Source organism: Talpa occidentalis, unplaced genomic scaffold (genome assembly GCF_014898055.3).
Source record: "Talpa occidentalis isolate TD23 unplaced genomic scaffold, MPIMG_talOcc4v2.1 talOcc4.7, whole genome shotgun sequence".
In the NCBI taxonomy this organism is placed as follows: Eukaryota; Metazoa; Chordata; class Mammalia; order Eulipotyphla; family Talpidae; genus Talpa; species Talpa occidentalis.
The window spans coordinates 86252131-86272185 of NW_023605083.1; the positions used below are offsets into that span (position 1 = coordinate 86252131).

Here is a 20055-nt window from a genome sequence, read left to right on the forward strand (position 1 = left end):
CCATTTTACAGATGAGAATTCCAAGGCAGAGTGGGATTAAATAATTTGTTAAGTTCACGTAACTATTCAACAGCAATACAAGACACCATTGCCTTCCCGGTAGCCCACTAATTTGGTGTTTTTTTTTTTTTTTTTTTGTCGAGAAGAACTGGCATGTAGTCCAGAGGTGTAGTGGGTGAGAGACACAGAGTAGGGAGTAGAATAGGTGGATTTACTGAAATACACTGCTAAGGGGAACAGCAGGAGAGACAGGAAGTCTACTGTGCCATGTGGGTTGGCTCCCTGGCCAGGGATTGAACTCAGGTCATAGAGATGATAGCACTGAGACTTAACTTCTAGGCCACCAGGGAGGCCCAAGACCACTAATTTGAATACTACTGTTTTCCTTTACCACTCATTCTCCCTAAACATTTGGTATGTCAAGAATACTTTCAGACAAAAAAAAAAAAATTTCCCTCTTACCTGTTTGCTGTATGGTGGTTATTGCCTGAGCATTGCATTGTAACTGCAACATGTGTTTCAGCATGGCCACTCCCCAAATAGTCAACTCTGGACAAAAGGCAGGAGGTTCTGCTGCTTCAGGTTTAGAGGACTTCAGATCCATTGTGAAGGTCTGCAAACTGCCTGCTTCCAATTGCCTGCACAGTGCAGTCACACTGAGAGCACAGAGAAATTTGTGCTCTGGGCTGTGGTTTTCAGTATGAGGCAAAAGGCTGGAGACAGCATTATAATTATTTTCATATTTTCCATTAATGTCACATCCAGGAATTGGGGTCTCAGCTGTTCTGTCACTTTTCTCACTCTCCTTTCCCAGGTCATAACTGAGAATTTTTGCCAGATGCTCGCTTTTAGGAAGACAGATGTCCTTGTCATTAATCTCATCACAAAGATTACTTATGACTTTGCCAACATTTTCAAATCTAGCTAAAAGAGTTGCTCTCAGGGCAATGTGGCAAAAGACACCCAGTGTAAGAAGCAGCCCCCCTAAAGAACACTCTATACTATGGTAGAGATTCCAGGCCTTCATCATACACTCTTGACTGCAATACTTGGCATAGCTGCACCCATCACAGGGAACTGTGGCTAAAGTGTGCTTTAAACATCGGTGACAATAGAGGTCCCCATTGGTAATTGTGGTATCCCATTTGCTCTCTAGGCCATGATGTAGTGGTGGCATTTCTCCTGGGGTAAGGACACTCACAAAAGCGTCCTCCTTCACCAGGAGCTCTCCTGGGAGAATATCTTTTGTGGCAATCAGATAGCGACCTTTTAAAGGGTCTGTGTGTAAGCTAACAGATGATGAGGCGCCAGAAATTTGTCCATTTTCTTCCCTTAGGTTCATATCCTCAAAGGTTTTGGTTAGAGTTGCTGGGAAGGTTTCTGTGAGATTCTCCTTTTCTTGTATCTTCATTTTCAGATGACAGAGATTTCTCTGCATCTTCTGAAACTGGGTAGGCTCTAGAGTTGGTTTGGAAATAAAGTTACTTTCAAGATCACTGATGGTTTGGCTTGCCTCCTGTAATCTCCCCAGAGTCACCAGACACTCTGCCTTACGCAACATCATCTTCGGTTGCAATCTCTCCGGATATCCATGCATCTGGGCTCTGATGATGTCTTTAAGACATGTCTGAAAACAGACAGGAAATCCCCAAATGACCCTTGGTCCTTATTCTTCAATGCCTACGTAAAAATTTTAACCAAAATCTACAGGAAAGATTATTAAAAGTTATTAAAAATGGAGCAATTCTAACCATCTGCTTATTTCTTGAAGTCATATCCTATTGAGTGATTTTTTAGTTATTTTTTAAAAAGATTTATTTTATTTATTTATGCATAAAAGAGCTGGGGTGTAGGCCAGAGCTGGGGTGTAGAGGGTGTGTGTAAGAGGATTCACCAGAGACAGAGTGGGGAGCAGAACAGGCAGATCTACTAAAATATACTGCTGAGGGGAGTAGTGGGCTAGACAGGAGAGAGCTGCTGCGCTATGTGGGTTAGCTCCCTGGCAAGGGATTGAACTTGTGCTGCAGTGGCTGCAGATAGCTTCATAGTGCTGAGACTTAACCCCTTGCACCACCAGGGAAGACTTCTTTTTTCTTTCAAAAAAAAAAAAGATTTTATTTATTTTTTCATAGAAGAACTGGGGTGTAGCCTAGAGGTGTGTTGGGGGTAAGATGATTCAACAGAGACAGAGTGGGGGGCAGAACAGGCAGATCTACTAAAATATACTGATGAGAGGGGCCTCTGCGTGGCGCAGGCGGTTGAGCACCACACTCTGAAGCTGTCTGCAGCCTCTGCAGCAAGAGTTTGATCCCGGCTGGCCAGCGAGAATCCCACATGGCGTGGCAGACCTCTCCTGCCTCACCCACTGCTCCCCTCAGCAGTATATTTCATCAGTCTGCCTGTTCTGTTCCCCGCTCTGTCTCTGGTGAATCTTCTCACCCTCTAGCACATCTGGCCTGTACCCCGGTTCTTGTATAAATAAATAAACCTTAAAAAAAAATACACTGATGAGGGGAGCAGCAGGGAGACAGGAAAGGTCTGCTGCCCCATGCGGGTTAGCTCACTGGCTGGGGATGGAACTCATACTGCAATGGTAATAGCTTGATAGTGCTGAGACTTTAACCCCTGTGCAACCAGGGAGGCCCTATTCAAACAGTTCTTTTTTTTTTTTTTTAATAAATTTTATTTTTATATTCCCCATACAATTGCAACCCCCCCATTTTGACCCCAATCCCTCCCCTCCCACCCCTCACCCCACAAAAAGTGTCTCTGGGGCCTCGCCTGGTGGCGCAGCGGTTCAGCGCTGGCTTGCGAAGCTGCTCCCAGCCTCTGCAGCACTGGTTCGATCCCCGGCCTCCGGGCGAGTGTCCCACATGGTGCGCAGACCTCTCCTGCCACCCGCTGCTCCCCCAGCAGTGTATTTCTTCTTCGGTCTGCCTGTTCTGCTCCCCGCTCTGACTCTGGTGAATTCTCTCACTCTCCCGTGCTTCTGACTGTACCCAGTGCTTATATAAATAAATAAATAAATCTTAAAAAAAAAAAGAGAAGTGACGATTTAAAAAAAAAAAAAGTGTCTCTGGTTCATAGTTGCCTATTCAAACAGTTCTTAACTCTAGGGTATAATTTAACTTTCTCTGGAATACCAAAATGAATATACCAAATGTCATTTAGAGCTTATTCTTAGACTTCAATTAGGGTATGAAGAGAAAGTAACTCACATAAGGCCCATGTCTTCATAGGTATATACGGGCATTTCAAGGCAACTCTTACTTTCCCAACTCAAAACGCATATATGCATGAGCTACATTACTATAGAAATCTTTTTTTTTATAAAGATTTATTTATTTATGCATACAAGAACTGGGTATAAGCCAGAGGTTGGGGGGGTGGGGCTGCTGAGAGAATCCAACAGAGAGAGAGTAGGGAGCACAACAGGCAAATCTACTGAAATACACTGCTGAGGGGAGCAGTGGGCGAGGCAGGAGAGGTCTGCTGCACCATGTGGGTTGCTCTCTGACTGGTCGGGATTAAACTCATACTGCAGTGGCTGGTGATAGCTTGATAGCGCTGTCTTTAACCCCTGTGCCACCAGGAAGGCCCCAGTAGAAATAATCTTGAACATACTCTACTTAATTAAAAAAACAAATATCCAAGCAAGTAAAAATTCTGCCAATACTTGGAACATGAAATATTATTAGTAACATATCTCACAGTTGATCTGGACACCATGAACCGCTGACCCATTGAGTTTAATACGTGGCCCTGTAGAATGTACCATAACTTTTCCTTGTCAGTCAACACCAACCCAATGATCACTTGTGATAGGTGAAATGAATCAGGAGAAAGAGAATAATTTGTGAAGATGTCAATTTGCTTCCATTTAACCAATTCAGCAGCATGTCTCAATTTTAGTGTTTTATGTCTAGTCTTCAAGCGACCCCCTCCACAGACCCTCTCCATTCACACTGTGATACTCACTTCAAACTGACCCAGGTGGAAAAGGGCTGCAGAGCGATTGGCATAACACAGTGAAATGTCTTCAGTGTTCGGCCTTGAATGTGATATTCCCTGCAAAATAATGAACTGGTTAAAGGTTTAAATGAAAACTAGTATTTTGAAAGCATTTTTTTTTTCAGGCAATAGGTGTTTCACTATTAAAGTGTGTAAGAAATTGGGAAAACTACTGCATCTCTTCGTGCTTTAGCTTTATTTTTAACAACCTTATAGCAATGCTGTGAAGCTAGAGTAAGGAAATGAATATTCAAAATACTTGGAAAGGGCCTCCCCAGTGGCACAGCAGGTTGAGTGCAGCACTGTGAGGTTGTCCGCTATCTCTGCCAGTTCAATTCCTGGCAGGCCAGGGAAATGCCCACATGGCATGGCAGATCTCTCCTGCCTCGCCCACTGCTCCCCTCATCAGTGTTTTCAGTCTGTCTGTTCTGCTCCCCACTCCATCTCTTGTGAATTCTCTCATCCTCCCAAGCCTCTGGCCTTTACCCTAGTTCTTGTATAAATAAATAAATCTTTAAAAAAAAAAAAAACCTGGAAGATAAGAGCATCAGACACAGCTTCAGACATAAACAATACTGAAGGTAAATGAAAATGGAGGGAAATATTGCAAGCATAATCTTACATATAACAAATGGTAAGTGGCACACACAGAACTTCAAAAAAGAAAAAATAGCATATTTCCTAGTGATATATGGAAAACAAAAGGATAGCTCACATATGGACAGACAAATAAATGAAAATGAAAGCAGAAAAAGGTACCTTCTTTTTACCACCAAATTGGCAAGGATTGATAAGTTATAATGGTGACATTTCAAATCAGTAGAGAAAAGATGGGGATCATTCAACGAAAATATTGGAATAATTAGGTAATCACTGAGGAAAAATAAAGTTGGCTCTGCATAGATGATAAAGCTTCATTAGAATAAATTCTGACTCTAAATCTGAATGTGAAAAATGAAACTATAAAAGCACCAGAAAAAACAATAGCAATAGTCTAAAGTAACATTGGAAGGCCTCCCTGGTGGTGCAGGGGTTAAAGACGGTGGAGCTATCTAGCTATCACCAGCCACCGTGGAATTTGATCTCCAGCCAGGGAGCTAGCCCACATGGTGCAGCAGACCTCTCCTGTCTCACCCACTGCTCCCGTCAGCAGTGTATTTCAGTAGATCTGCCTGTTCTGTTCCCCACTCTGTCTCTAGTGAATCCTCTCACCCCTGACACCTCTGGCCTACACCCCAGTTCTTGTATGCATAAATAAAAATAAATCTTTATTTTTTTTTTGAGATTATTTATTTATGCATACAAGAACTAGGGTACAGGCCAGAGGTGCAGGGGGTGAGAGGATTCACCAGAGAGAGTGGGGAGCAGAACAGAGAGCGGGTAAGACAGGAGAGGTCTGCTGCTCTATGTGGGCTGCTCCCTGGCCGTTGGGGATCGAGGATCAAACTAGTGCTGCAGAGGCTGCGGACAACTTCACAGTGCTGTGCTCAACCCCTTGCACCACCGGGAAGGCCCTAAAAATATTAATAAATAAATAAATAAAATAATGTTGGAATAAGGAATCAGATTTTTTTTCCTCAAGATTTATTTATTTATGCATACAAGAGCTGGGGAGTAGGCCAGAGGTGCGGGATGGGGAAGGGGAGGGCCTGTGAGAAGGAGGGGAGGTGAGAGGATTTATCAGAGACAGAGTAGGGAGCAGAGCAGGCAGATCTACTGAAATACACTGCTGAGGGAGCAGCGGGCAAGAAACGAGAGTCTGATATGCCATATGGGTAGCTCCCTGGCTGGCTGGGGATCAAACTCATGCTGCAGAGGCTGTGAATAGCGTCACAGTGCTGTGCTTAACCCCTTGCACCACTAGGGAGGCCCAGGAATCTCTTTCGTGACACAAAAACCAGAAGTCATAAAAGGCTAATTTGACTACACAAAAAAATTTTTATAGCAGAAGCCAATAAGAGCAATATCAAAAGACAAAAACTGAACTGGAAAAATATTTTCAATTCATATCATGGGCAAGGGCTCATTTCTTTACTTTATGAACAGTTTCTACAGATCAATAAAATGACAGTCAACAGGAAAATACGCAAATGATATGAGCAGAGTGTTCTAATGGGAAATACCTCATTGTCAGTAAAATGCAAATTGAAACTATTGAGATAATGTTTTTTTAATCTATCAGAGTGACAAAAAGGAAACTGACAGCACAGTGAGTTGGAGCAAAGGAATGGAATAATAGGCATTCTCAGAAGTTGCCAGTGGGAGGGTAAATGGATATTGTGATTATGGAAACAACTAAGGTATACATATACATCTTTCAACATACGTATCTCCATTGACCTAGCAATTCTTCTAAGAATTTATCCTACAGATACAATCACTTTTCCTATAGATATGTACTGAATAATACACAAAGTTTGCTATCACAGAATTATATGAAACAGAAATAAGATACAACTTAAATACTGATCTGCAGGATACTAACTGAATAAATACTATATATCCATATAATGAAATACCATGTAGTCACTGGAAAAAAAAAGAGTGAGGAAGGTCTTCAAGTACTGATATAAGAAAGATCTTAAGATATTAAGTGAGGGACTTCCTGGTGGCACAGTGGTTGAGCGCTGGGTTGTGAAGCTGCCCGAAGCCTCTGCAGCACTGGTTCGATTCCTGGCCACCAGGCGAGGGTCCCACATGGCGCGCAGACCTCTCCTGCTGCCCACTGCTCCCCTCAGCAGTGTACTTCGTCACTCTGCCTGTTCTACTCTCTGCTCTGGCTCTGGTGAATTCTCTCACCCTCCCGCGCCTCTGACTATACCCAGTGCTTGTATAAATAAATAAATAAATAAATCTTAAAAAAAAAAAAAAAGATACTAAGTGAAAAGAAATGTGGTGCTGGCAGTGTGTATAGAATGGTCTTTTTATGTAAGAAGAGTATGTGTATGCAGGAGTGGGAGATTATTTGTATATATGTATATATGTCAAAGTACCTCTGGAAAGATACATTCAAAGGTGCTTCCACGGATGGGAAGTTAGGTCTAGAGGATAGGAGGAGTAGATCACATTATATATTCTTGCTATGAATTATTTCCTACTCAAAAATAGATAAAATAATAATAAAAGCCATAATAACAGTATTGCTGAGGACAGAGAAAAATGAACATTCCCACACTATGCTAGAAGGGATGTTAACCAGTTCTACTCTAAAGAAAATTCAGTATAAAGACCATAAACCTTTAAAAAATGCATCTGATTGACCCAGAATGGCCATTCTAGGAATTTATACTAAGGGAATAAACAGATGTGTAAAAATATTTATGGAGAAAGATGTTCATTGCAGCTTTATGATACCAAACAATCTGCCAATATTAGGAGATGCTAAATCAAGTACAGTTCTTTTTTTTTTTTTTTTTTTTTTTTATTTATTTATTATTCATGCAAGCACTGGGTACAGTCAGAAGCACTGGAAGTGAACGAATTCACCAGAGCCAGAGCAGGGAGCAGAGCAGACAGAAGGACCGAAGTACACTGCTGAGGGAGCAGCGGGTGGCAGGAGAGGTCTGCGCACCATGTGGGACCCTCCTCCTGTGGCCGGGGAGCAGCCGGGGATTGAACTGGCGCTGCAGAGACCGCGCAGCTTCGCAACCCAGCACTCAACCGCTGTGCCACCGGGGAGGCCCCAAGTACAGTTCTTGATAATGGAACACTAAGACTGCTGTAAAGAATCACGTGCTAGTGGAAAATTTAATAACATGACAAAATGGTTTCAATAAATCACTGAGGGAAAAAAGCAGATTACAAAACAGTAAGTACAGCATTATTGCAACTTTGTAAAAGAAAAACATTTTCTGAGGTGAGGCAGTCTGGCTGAATGGACAGAAACAAAAATGTTAACAGTGCCTATCAATGGTTATGGGATATTTCACTCTTTGTGCTTCTGTATATTTTCCAAGTAAATATACATTACATTTACAATCAGACAAAACCAACAAATATTATTTTAAAAAAGAAAATAGCAGTTTTATAAAAAAATTGCAAAGGACTGTCATTATCAAAATATTAGCTTCATGAGTTAAGTAGGCTCATCTCTTCCAAATTCAGAGCAAACCTCAAATTTGTGTCTGATTTCACTATTTATTTTCCTTGAACAACTTCCCATACAAACACATTCATGATGCACATACATAAAGTTGAAGAGATTAGCTCTAAAAAAAATTAAGCTATTTATTAGATCATTACAGCTAATGGACTTTAATTCTTCTGTAATCACTAATGATTACATTATTTAGCTAGATTCTTTCTTGTAACCTTTCAAAGCAGGACTTTTATCAGCTATTATGGAAGTTGCAATTTGGGGCATGACAGTTCTGGAAAATTAATTTCAAACTTTAAGTACAGGCCTGTTCAGAATAGAGGTATGCTTTTCAACTTTACACTCATTCTTTTAATGTGTAAGATGTTGGTACAAGTCCATATATTCATGCTACCTATTAAGTTCATATCTATCTATAAAAAGTTATGGGAAGAAGTCTCTCAGAGATCTTATTTCAGTTCCTACTATGTAAATAGGACAATAAGAGCAACAGATTGTGAAAAGTCACTATTCCTCCTCAAAATCTAGCTCAGTATTGCTTAGTGTAATTTTATTTATTAATTAAAGATTTATTTATTTATGTATACAAGAACCAGGGTACAGGCCAGAGGTGTGCAGGGTGAGAGGATTCACCAGAGACAGAATGGGGAAGAGAACAGGCAGATCGGCTGAAAAATACTGCTTAGGGTAATTTTAAATATTTGCTGACAACCTTCAAAATGGAATTCAACCAGGCAGTGGAAATTGAGCTTATTTTCCTTTCTAATTTAATCTAAGTAATACTGGTTGCAAGCTAACACTGGTTAACCAAAAATCTGGCTATTTTCAAGAAGGCCAAAGTAACTGTCTCATAAGTCATTCAGACAAAAATGGCATACAATTCAATGACAGATGAGAGACTGACAGACATGGGTAAGGTAGGACAACAAGCTTCATGCTACAAAGAGTCTGAAGAAATACGGGAATAGAAATTTCTTGATAGAACTCAGGACATTTTATTTAACTGCCCTATTTCAGAATATAGTTAAAGGAACAGTTCTACCAGTTTTTTTTTTTTAAGTCAATTAAAAAAAGTCAATCCACAAACTATAAACAAAGCTAACACAGGCTCTATATAATTTTGCAATATGAGTCTATCTTTTGAAAAATATACATTGTTAAACTGTTGAGACAGCTGAGCTGAGCTGGGATTGCTTTACCTTAGAGTACAGTACTGTGGCTCCCATATAATCCTTCTTCTGAAATTTTTTGTTTCCTTGTTCTCTGTAGAAAAGAGTAGCATCAGGGTCCTTTTCCACAAGGTAACCTCTAGAAAGCCTTTTCAAAAACATTTCATCTTCAGGTCTTCATGAACAAACAAACAGAGAAACAACATACAAACTTATTTTAAGGAAAGTTCTTAACCATTGCACTTGAACAAGGAGTGTTTGCAAAATCGTGGGACACATGAGGTTGTTCGTATTATATGCTGTGACTTGGAGAGAAATTTTGTGGTCTCAGAGACATATGGACTAGAATTTCAATTCAGAGGTCAGAGTGCTAATTTTTATTCTTTATTTCATAAGCACTGGCCAATGAACTACCCTTGAATAATACATCACAAAGAAGCCTTGATGTGGAGAAAGAAATAATATAAAGTCTTTGCACCAAGATGTATTCTCCACTTACTGTTCAAAATATTTGAGTAAGTGACTGGCAGAGACAAGGGAGGCAGAGAATGGGGGTGGGAGGAGAAAGAAGATGGGGAGAGAATCATAAGAGTAATACAGTCAAATATTGACATTTGGGGAATTTGAAGGAAGGTATTACACAGCAATCCTCTGTACTATTTTTGCAAGTAACTGAAATTTCCTTAACTTAGCAAGTTAAAAATATAAGTATACAGGGCCTCCCTGCTGGGCAGGGGTTAAAGTCTCAGAGCTATCAAGCTATCCCCAGCCACTGCAGCATAAGTTCTATTTCCCCTGTCAGGGAGCTAACCCACACGGCACAGCAGACCTCTCCTGTCTGGCCCTCTCCTCTCTCACCCGCTGCTCTCCTCAGCAGTGTATTTCGATAGTTCCGCTTGCTCTGCTCCCCACGCTGTCCCTGGTGAACCCTCTCACGCCTCTGCACTTCTGACCTACACGCCAGCTCTTGCAGGCATAAATAAAATAAATCTTTTTTAAAAAAGACTTACTATTACAAATCCTTTTACACTGTGATTCAGAATGATGCCTGTGTATGTATATGAAATGCCACAAAACATTATTTTTGTCATATACTGTAAGTCAATATTAAGTGATTTTAAGTATTTGTAAACAATATGTAGAAATCTCAAAATAAATAACACAAAAAGTAAAATAGTACTTCATTTAATTCAAAGGTGTTCATGCCGGTTCTAAATTTATTCTACCCTAGAAAAAATGAGGATAATACCCCATGCATATCTGGTGTACTGCAGACTTATTTTTTTTCTTTTGTTTTAATTAGATTAAACATGAAAAATCCTTGTTCAAACAAAGAAGTTGTAAATAGTAATAAAACTATTCTTACCTAACAATAGATATTCTTTACACTTAATCCAAAATGATAATAGACCATGTTTCATAATTGTTCTTCAGTGCGATGAAGAACTAAGTCGCAATAATTCATTTTCTTTAGACACCAAGCTTAACTCAGTAAATGATTCAAAGTTTTGAAAAGTAAATGGATGCTCTATTCTTTTTAAATTTTTCAATTTTTCTTCTGGAATGTTATAAAAATTTTGAGCAAGTGGTCCCAAGACTGCCTTTAGACTGTCATTTCTGTGTCTATGCAGGTGTCTTTTTTTTTTAAAAAAAAAGATTTATTTATTTATATAAACACTGGGTACAGTCAGAAGCACGGGAGGGTGAGAGAATTCACCAGAGTCAGAGTGGAGAGCAGAGCAGGCAGACTGATGAAATACACTGCCGAGGGGAGCAGTGGGCGGCAGGAGAGGTCTGCACGCCAAGTGGGACCCTCGCCGGGTGGCCGGGGATCAAACAAGCGCTGCAGAGGCTGTGGGGAGCTTCGCAACCCAGCGCTCAATCACTGTGTCACAGGGGAGGCCCTCTCCTTTTCTTAATAAACCAGTTCTTTTAAAATGTAAAAAAAAAAAAAAAAGGTTGAGTGATATGGAACAATTTTTTTCTAATTCTTATTGTGAAAAATATATATAACAAATTTTCATTTTAACCATATTAAAGTATATAGTTCAGTGGCATTAAGTAGTCCACAATACTGTACAATCATTATTACTCTCATTTCCAGAATTTTTCGATAATCCCAAATGGAAACTCTATACTCATTATACAGTAACTCCTCATTCCTCCCTCCCCCAGCCTGTGGTAACTTATATTTTATGTCTCTATGACTTTGTCTATTCTAGGTGCTTCACATAAAGGGAATCAAACAATATTTGTTCTTTTATGCTTGGTTTATTTCATTTGGCATAATGTTTTCAAGGTTCATCCATGTTGTGATATGTACCAGAATTTCATGCCTTTTTACAACTGAATACTATTTCGTTGCATGAATATACCACCTTTTGGTCATCCATTCATCTGTGGATGGATATTTGGGTTGTTTCCACCTTTGGCTATTGTGAATAATACTGCCATTGAATATTGGTGTATAAATACCTGTTTAAATTCCACTTTCAATTCTTTTTTTGGGTAAGATTTATTTATTTATCTATACAGGAACTGGGGTACAGGACAGAGAGGATTCACCAGAGACAGAGTGGGGAGCAGAACAGGTGGATCTACTGAGATACACTGCTGAGGGGAGCAGCAGGTGAGACAGGAGAGGTCTGCTGGGCCATGGGTGTAGCTCCCTGATTGGGGATCGAACTTGTGCTCTAGTAGCTGCAGATTGCTTCACAGTGCTGATGCTTAACCCCTTACGCCACCAGGGAGGCCCCTCCACTTTCAATTCTTTTGCAACTAAAGTCAGAAGTTGGATTGGTAGATCACATGGTAATAACACTTTAATTTTTGGGGAACCACCATACTATTTTCCTGTGGCTATAGCATTTTACATTCCCACCAACTGTACACAAGGGCTCCAATTTGCTCTACATCCTCACCAACATTTGCTATTTTCAATTTTTCAGATAGAAGTCAGATAGTAGTCAGATAGTTACCTCCTGTTTTTAATTGCATTTCCTTCAATTCATGAGTAGTAACACTAGGAGCATCTTTTCATGCGCTTATTGACCATTTGTACATATTGGGAGAAATTTCTATTCCAGTCCTTTGCCCATTTTTCTACAAGGCTGTTTGCTGGTATTGAGTCTTAGGAATTCTCTATATATTCTAGATATTAATCCCTAATGAGATACAAATATTTTCTCCTATTCTATCCTTTGTCTTCTTACTGTTGATATTGTTCGTTCATGAATGAAAAACTTAAAATTTTCATGAAGTCCAATTTGTCTTTTTTTTTAAGATTTATTTTATTTATGCATATAAGAGCTGGGGTGTAAGCCAGAGGTTTTGGGGGAGAGGATTCACCAGAGACTGACTGGGGAGCAGAATAGGCAGACCGACTGAAATACACTCCCGAGGGGAACAGTAGGCAAGATAGGAGAGGTCTGCTGCACCATGTGGGCCAGCTCCCTGGCTGTGGATGGGGAGCAAATTTGAACTCACTCATGCTTCAGTGGCTGGGAACAGTTTGATAGCACTGAGATTTTAACCCCTGTGCCACCAGGAAGGTCCCTAACTATTCTTTTATGTGTGGATTCTATTAGGAAGCAGACAGAAAGAACCAAGTTCTCTTTCTTCTAGTCTTGCCTTAGAGAGGTAAAGCCTCTCATAGAGTTAACTGTCAAAGCAGAAAGTCCCAACCCCATTGTAAAGGATGCAAGATTAAGACTGGAGCGGAGGCACAGTAACTTGGTAACTCATACACATTAATATACACACCTCTGTTCCCTAAACTATGTAATAGTTAAGCGTAGTCACAGAAGTTCATCTCTAAATTTCAGTAAGCCTCTGCTAAGAGTAAGGATATTCTCCTGTAATCTGATATCACAATATCATTATCTTGCCTAAAAATATTAACATTAATTCATAAATCATTTCATTTTCTCAATTATTCCTAAAATGTCTCATATTTTTTTCTTACCCCAACTACCAAACAGATCCAAAATCAATGTTCTAATATAATGCATTTAGTTGTTATTTAGTGTCTTTTGATGTAGTCCTATATATTTTGTTTATTTTTTACAACTAACTTATTGGAAGACTCAAGAGAAATGGTCCACATTCTGGCTTTGTCTCATTGTTTTCTGATGGTTAGATTCATATTAAACCAGTTTTGTCAAGAGTATTAGTATACAGTTAAATCCATATATATCCTATTGCTTCAAGAGAGGAGATACATAATATCAAGTAGAACTTACTATGGTGATACTAAGTTTGGTCATTTGGTTAAATTGGTGACTATTGGATCTCTCCAATATAAAGATACCTTATTATATGGGCTGTATTTTGAGATCATGTGAATAATGTTTATTAATGATTTTTCTTCTAATGATTGCAGCATCCATTGACCATCATTGCCAGAGTCAGTCATTGCATTGGATATTACAAAATATCAATTTTCTAATTTTGTCATTATTTCTAAATTTATTAAGTGGTACTTTTCTGTAAAGACAAATGTCTCCGCCTTTCCTTCTTTTACTTACTTATGTAAGAAAAAACAGTCAAAATAATTTAAAGTAGGGCCTCCCCGGTGGCGCAGCGGTAGAGCACTGGGTTGCAAAGCTGCCTGCGGCCTCTGCAGCACCGGTTCGATCCCCGGCTGCTCCCCGGCCACCAGAGGAGGGTCCCACATTGTGCACAGACCTCTCCTGCCGCCCACTGCTCCCCTCAGCAGTGTACTTCGGTCCTTCTGCCTGTTCTACTCTCCACTCTGGCTCTGGTGAATTCTCTCACCCTCCCATGCTTCTGACTATACCCAGTGCTTGCATAAATAAATAAATAAATAAATCTTTAAAAAAATAAAATAATTTAAAGTACCAGTCTCTGGGGAACAGGAATGGAGAAGAGTAGGAAAAGGGTTGTTGCTTTCTTTGTAAGTTTTGAAGTACTCTTTGACTCCTTATACAATATGATTATTATTCTGATGAAAAATTAAACTAAAAAAGGAAAGTATTTCTACTTAATAAGGCACCAGGTCTATATGGTTTTATAGGATTTTCTAGAAGTCTTTAAGAATCAAATAATTCCAGGCCTCCCCGGTGGCACAGGGAGTTGAGCACAGCCCTATGAAGCTGTCCGCAGCCTCTGCAGCGCAGGTTCGATTCCCAGGCAGCCAGGGAGATACTCATATGGCGTGGCAGACCTCTCCTGTCTCACCCACTGCTCCGTCTGCCTGTTCTGCTCCCCGCTCTGTCTCTAGTGAATCCTCTCACCCTCCCATGCTTCTGACCTGAACCCCAGATCTTGTATAAATAAATAAATCCTTAAAAAAAAGAATCAAATAATTCCTATTTATAGAAACTATTTCAGAGTACACAAAAAAGGGAAGCTCTCAATTCATGTTATGTGGCTACATAATCCTGGTACCAAAGGTTAATAAATAGAGCACAAAAAAAGAACATGAAGGTTAATATCAATTCTGAACAGAGATATATATAAAAATTCTAAAAATATTAACAAATTGAAACTAGTCATTTGTTAAAAGAATGATAGATGAAAGATGGCTTACCTCTAAAACAGTTCAACTTGAGGGCCTCACTGGTGGCGAAAGGGGCTAAGTCTCAACACTAGGCAGTTTGAGTTCAAACCCTGATCCCCATGGTGCATCAGACCTCTCCTGTCTCGCCCACTGCTCCCCTCAGCAGTGTATTTCAGTCAATTTGCCTGTTCTGATGTTCTATTCTTTGTCTCTGGTGAATGTTCTCAAACAACCCCCCCCTACATGCACAACTCTGGCCTACACCATAGCTCATGTATGCATAATTATTTTTTAAAAAGTTCAATTTGAGTAAATGTACTGATATAAGTGCTACACTAACAAATTAAAGGAGAAAATAATATAATTCCTCCCAAAATATATTTAAAAAGTATTTGATAAAATTCAACACCTATTCATCTTAGCATATAGGGCAACTTCCTGAAACTGCAAAAGGGCATCTACAATAAACCTAGGACAAATGTCCTAAATGGCTACTACTATCAATAATACACTAAAGGCCTAGCTGATGCTATAATTAAAAAGTGAAATATGAGCTACAAATATTGGAAAGGATTACTATTTGCAGATATAGTCACTTACCTAAAACTTAGAAGTGGATTAGCATAAATATGATGCAATAATATGAAAGTAGAATTATATGGCCAATTACATGATAATAAAAAAATCCTGGGTTTAATTTATACCATCAATTATCAGTTAAGAGAATATAATTGGGAGGAAAAAAGTCTTAGTCACAGTAACAACAAAAACCTTACAAGTAAGAATAAACCTAAGAGGAAATGTGCAAGACCTATATAAAGAAAACAATATAACCTTACTGAAGGACATAAAAGAAGCCGTAAACAAATGGCAAGACATACCTTTTTCTTGGACAAGGAAACTTAATATTTTAAAGATGTCAAATGTCCCTAAATGAATCTATAAATCCAACATAACTCCAATCAAAAATTCAACTTTTTAAAAAAGATTTATTTATTTATGCATACAAGAGCTGGGGTACAGACAGGCCAGAGATGCAGGGGGTGAGAGGATTCACCAGAGACAGTGGGGAACAGAACAGGCAGACTGAGTGAAATACTCTGCTGAGGGGAGCAGCAGACAAGACAGGAGAGGTCTGCTGCGCCATGTGGGTTGCTCCCTGGCCTCTGGGGATTGAACTCACGCTGCAGAGGCTTCGGATTGCTTCATAGTGTGGTGCTTAACCCCTTGCACCACCAGGAAGGCCCAAAAATTCAATATATTTTTTTTAATTTTTAAAAAAAAATTATTTATTTATACAAGCACTGGGTACAGTCAGAAGCGTGGGAGGGTGAGAGGATTCACCAGAGCCAGAGCGGGGAGCAGAACAGGCAGAAGGACTGAAGTACACTGCTGAGCGGAGCAGCAGGCATGGCAGGAGAGGTCTGCGCGCCATGTGGGACCCTCGCTGGTGGCCGGGATAGAACTGGCGCTGCAGAGGCTGCAGGCAGCTTCGTAGCCCAGCGCTCAACCGCTGCGCCACCAGGGAGGCCCTCAACATTTTTTTTAGAGATTTATTTATTTGTATATACAAGATCTGGGGTTACAGACCAGATGCACGGGGGGTGAGAGGATTCACCAGAAACAGAGCGGGGAACAGAACAGGCAGACTGACGAAATACACTGCTGAGGGGAGCAGTGGGCGAGACAGGAGAGGTCTGCCATGCCATGTGGGATTCTCGCAGGCTGGCCGGGATCAAACCCACTTTGCAGAGGCTGCGGACAGCTTCACAGTGTGGTGCTCAACCGCCTGTGCCATCAGGGAGGCCCCCCCAAAAAATTCAACATTTTTTATGGAACTTGACAAGTCAATTCTGAAGTTCACATGAGGGAAACACAGACAAAACAGCCAAGTGTTTTTGATGTGTGCATGGGAATCTAGCTTAATAGATAGTAAAGTCACATTTGTACTAGACTGCCCTGCTTTTGAATGTTTCTTCCCTTACTCTGGCAATGAAATCTCAGGATGGGGGAAATCATTCCTGCACTCGAAGTAGAGTTGACTCCAATCACATAACAGAGCTGGCATGTGATACAGGCCTGGCCAGTCAGAGGAGCTCCAAACCTTTTGTTGAAAGGACACATGTGCAATCAAAGTTAGGATGATCACAATGCAGCCCAGAAATTTTCTGCCAAACTCTTGGGAAAGATAACTTCTTGTCATAGGGCTATTAAGTATTAAACCATCGGTGTATGCCCAAAGCACCAATGGTCCTAGTGCCCATCAGGTGGTGAGAGTCTGTCTGATAGATGAAGAGGTACAGTCTGATGACAGCATTTAAGTCCCTGGATAGACATGCCTTTGGATATCCTAGTTTCATAATCTATAAATTTCCTACTTTGAGCTAAGTTTCTGTCACTTGAAACTGTATGAATTCTAATATAATACTATAAAATCACAGTAATGAAAACACTTTGGTTTTAGCATAGAAAATAGTCAAGAAACAAATCTGTGGATAAGCAGGAATTTTTTTTTTAATTTATTTATTTATACAAGCACTGGGTACAGTCAGAAGCGCAGGAGGGTGAGAGAATTCACCAGAGCCAGAGTGGAGAGCAGAGCAGGCAGAAGAACCAATGTACGCTGCTGAGGGGAGCAGCCGGGGATCCAACTGGCGCCGCAGAGGCTTCGGGCAGCTTCGCAACCCAGCGCTCAACTGCTGAGCCACCGGGGAGGCCCAGGAATTTAATTTTTAATAAATGTGGATTTTGAAGCCCCACACTGGGGGAAAGGATGGACTATTCAATAAATGCTGTGGAAAAATGATCTGTCTGGAAAAAAAGATGGAACTATATACCTCATATCATACACAAAAATTCCGGATGGATTATAGAGAACTAAAAGTCAAACGCAAAACTATGAAAAAAGAAGATTTTAAAATCTTGGGGTAGACTATGCTAAGCAAAAGTTTTAGCATAGAAAATACCAATACCCGAAAGTCCTATAAGAAAATGACATGTATGGGTTGTATAAAAGTTAGAACACATACACACAATCTGCAAAATGCAAGGTGCCACAAGTAACAATGATAATAGATTAGGAGAAAAATTAGTAACACATATAGCAAATAATTATAGCCAGATTTATAAAGATCTGTAAATTAATAAGAGAAAGACAGACAAGTCACTAGAAAAATGATCAAGGACACAAATGATTCATGGAAGAAACAGAAACGGGTTGTTAGGTTGAAATGGCGCATTATTTTACTAATAATCAGAAAACTGCAAATTAAAACGAGATTTTTTTTTTTTTAATTCTCAAGGTTAGCAAAATTAAAGAATGCTGGTAAGGTTATGGGAAAGTAATTCAAATATGCCTTCAAGGTAAGCTATTAAAGTCATTTGGGGGGGCCGCCCTGGTGGCGCAAGGGGTTAAGCACTGCACTATGAAGCAATCTGCAGCCTCTGCAGCACAAGTTCGATCCCTGGCCAGCCAGCGAGCACCCACATGGTGAAGCAGACCTCTTCTATCTTGCCCACTCTTGCCAGCTGCAGTGTATTTCAGTCAGTCTGCCTGTTGTGTTCCCCACTCTGTCTCTGGTGAATCCTCTCACTCCCTGCATCTCTGGCCTGTACCCCAGCTCTTGTATGCATAAATAATAATAAATCTTTTAAAAAATAAAGTCATCTTGGAAGACAATTTGGCAGCATTTATTAAATATGACATGCTTATAACTACTGACACATTCCTCTTCTAAATATCTGTCTTAAATGCTTAAATATGTGCACAAAAATACATATATAAGTTATTCACTTCAGCATTGTTTGTAACAGTAAAAAAGAAGACATAATTGCCTGTCAATAAGAAAAATAGTAAGTTGTGGTATAATTATACTAAAATGTTATGGAGTTGCTAGAAGGATTAAGGAATGATGTTGGGGGAAAAGCCTCACAGAACAAAGCACATAATCTAGTAGAGCATAGAAATATGTCCATATTTATCCACAAACATATGATACTAGGACCTCCCTGGTGGGGCAACGGGTTAAGTCGCAGCACTATGAAGCTATCCTCAGCCACTAAAGCATGGGTTTGATTTTTCAACCTTAGGAAGGTGTGAAAATGATATGCATTCAGGGCCTTCCTGGTGGCGCAGTGGTTGAGCGGTGGGTTGTGAAGCTGCCCACAGCCTCAGTAGCACTGGTTCGATCCCTGGCTGCCGAGCGAGGGTCCCACATGGCGCGCAGACCTCTCCTGCCGCCCGCTTCTCCCCTCATCAGTGTATTTCATCTCTCTGCCTGTTCTGTTCCCCGCTCTGGCTCTGGTGAATTCTCTCACCCTCCCACACTTCTGACTGTACCCAGTGCTTGTATAAATAAATAAATCTTTAAAAAAAAGAAAAAAGAAAATGATAAGCATTTAGTAGAAACCATATTTGGAAATTTGATCTTTTCCTGGGCTAGCAATACTGCTAAAATATTCTCTTGTGATGCTGGGCAACGGCAGTGAACCCCATTTCCTAGTCAGCCATGAGGGTAAACAACTGATTTTTTTTTTTAAGATTTATATTTTATTTATACAATAGCTGGGGTACAGGCCAGCAGGAGGGTAAGAGGATTCACCAGAGACAGAGTGGGGAACACAACAGGCAGACAGACCGAAAGCACTGCTGAGGGGCACATGGGGCGAGACAGGAGAGGTCTGCTGCGCCATGTGGGCATTTCCCTAGCCGGCCGGGAATCAAACCTGCGCTGCAGAGGCTACGGACAGTTTCACAGCACTGTGCTCAACCTGCTGTGCCACCGTGGTAGCACAGCAACTGATATTCTACAGTGTACTGTGTTGCCAGCATTTTTTGGATATTGTGTTTTCGCATCCCATCATGTCTACAAATGCCCATTTGTCTCTTCTGCTTTGGATGAGAAGGAAAAAACAACTCAAGATAATTTTAGCAGGCCAATGTAAGCATCCTAAAAATGTTTGAGGAAGGTAAGGCTGAGGTATGATGTTCAGAAGGTAAGGTGTATTATTTGCCTCTGTACTCCTAAGTACTTCAATTTTATTTTATTTTTTTATAGATTCAGTTCTCCTGAAATCTATCTTTTTTCCTACTTTGTCCATCTTCTCTATTTTCTAAAACATATTAATCATAGTTATTAAAAACCCGTGTGCACTTATTCCTTTATATGGACCAATCAACCTTTTCCTAAAAATGTTTTTTCCCTTCATTATTGGTTATTTTTATGGCCTTTCTGCATGCCTAGTATTTTTTTATTGTA

At 40.2% G+C, this 20055-nt stretch overlaps 1 protein-coding gene across 6 annotated transcripts in view; it reads right to left on the reverse strand.

Moving 5' to 3' along the window:
- Positions 1 to 20055, reverse strand: part of SMYD4 (SET and MYND domain containing 4) — a 49419-nt gene that overhangs the window by 21903 nt on the left and 7461 nt on the right. For all 6 annotated transcript variants that reach the window (XM_037493478.2, XM_037493481.2, XM_037493477.2 and 3 more), the window contains exons 3-5: positions 9307 to 9451; positions 3979 to 4068; positions 463 to 1627 (exon numbers count right to left, since the gene is read on the reverse strand). In XM_037493478.2, the coding sequence (XP_037349375.1) occupies positions 463 to 1627; positions 3979 to 4068; positions 9307 to 9451 (1400 nt within the window). The remainder of the gene's footprint in view (positions 1 to 462; positions 1628 to 3978; positions 4069 to 9306; positions 9452 to 20055) is intronic.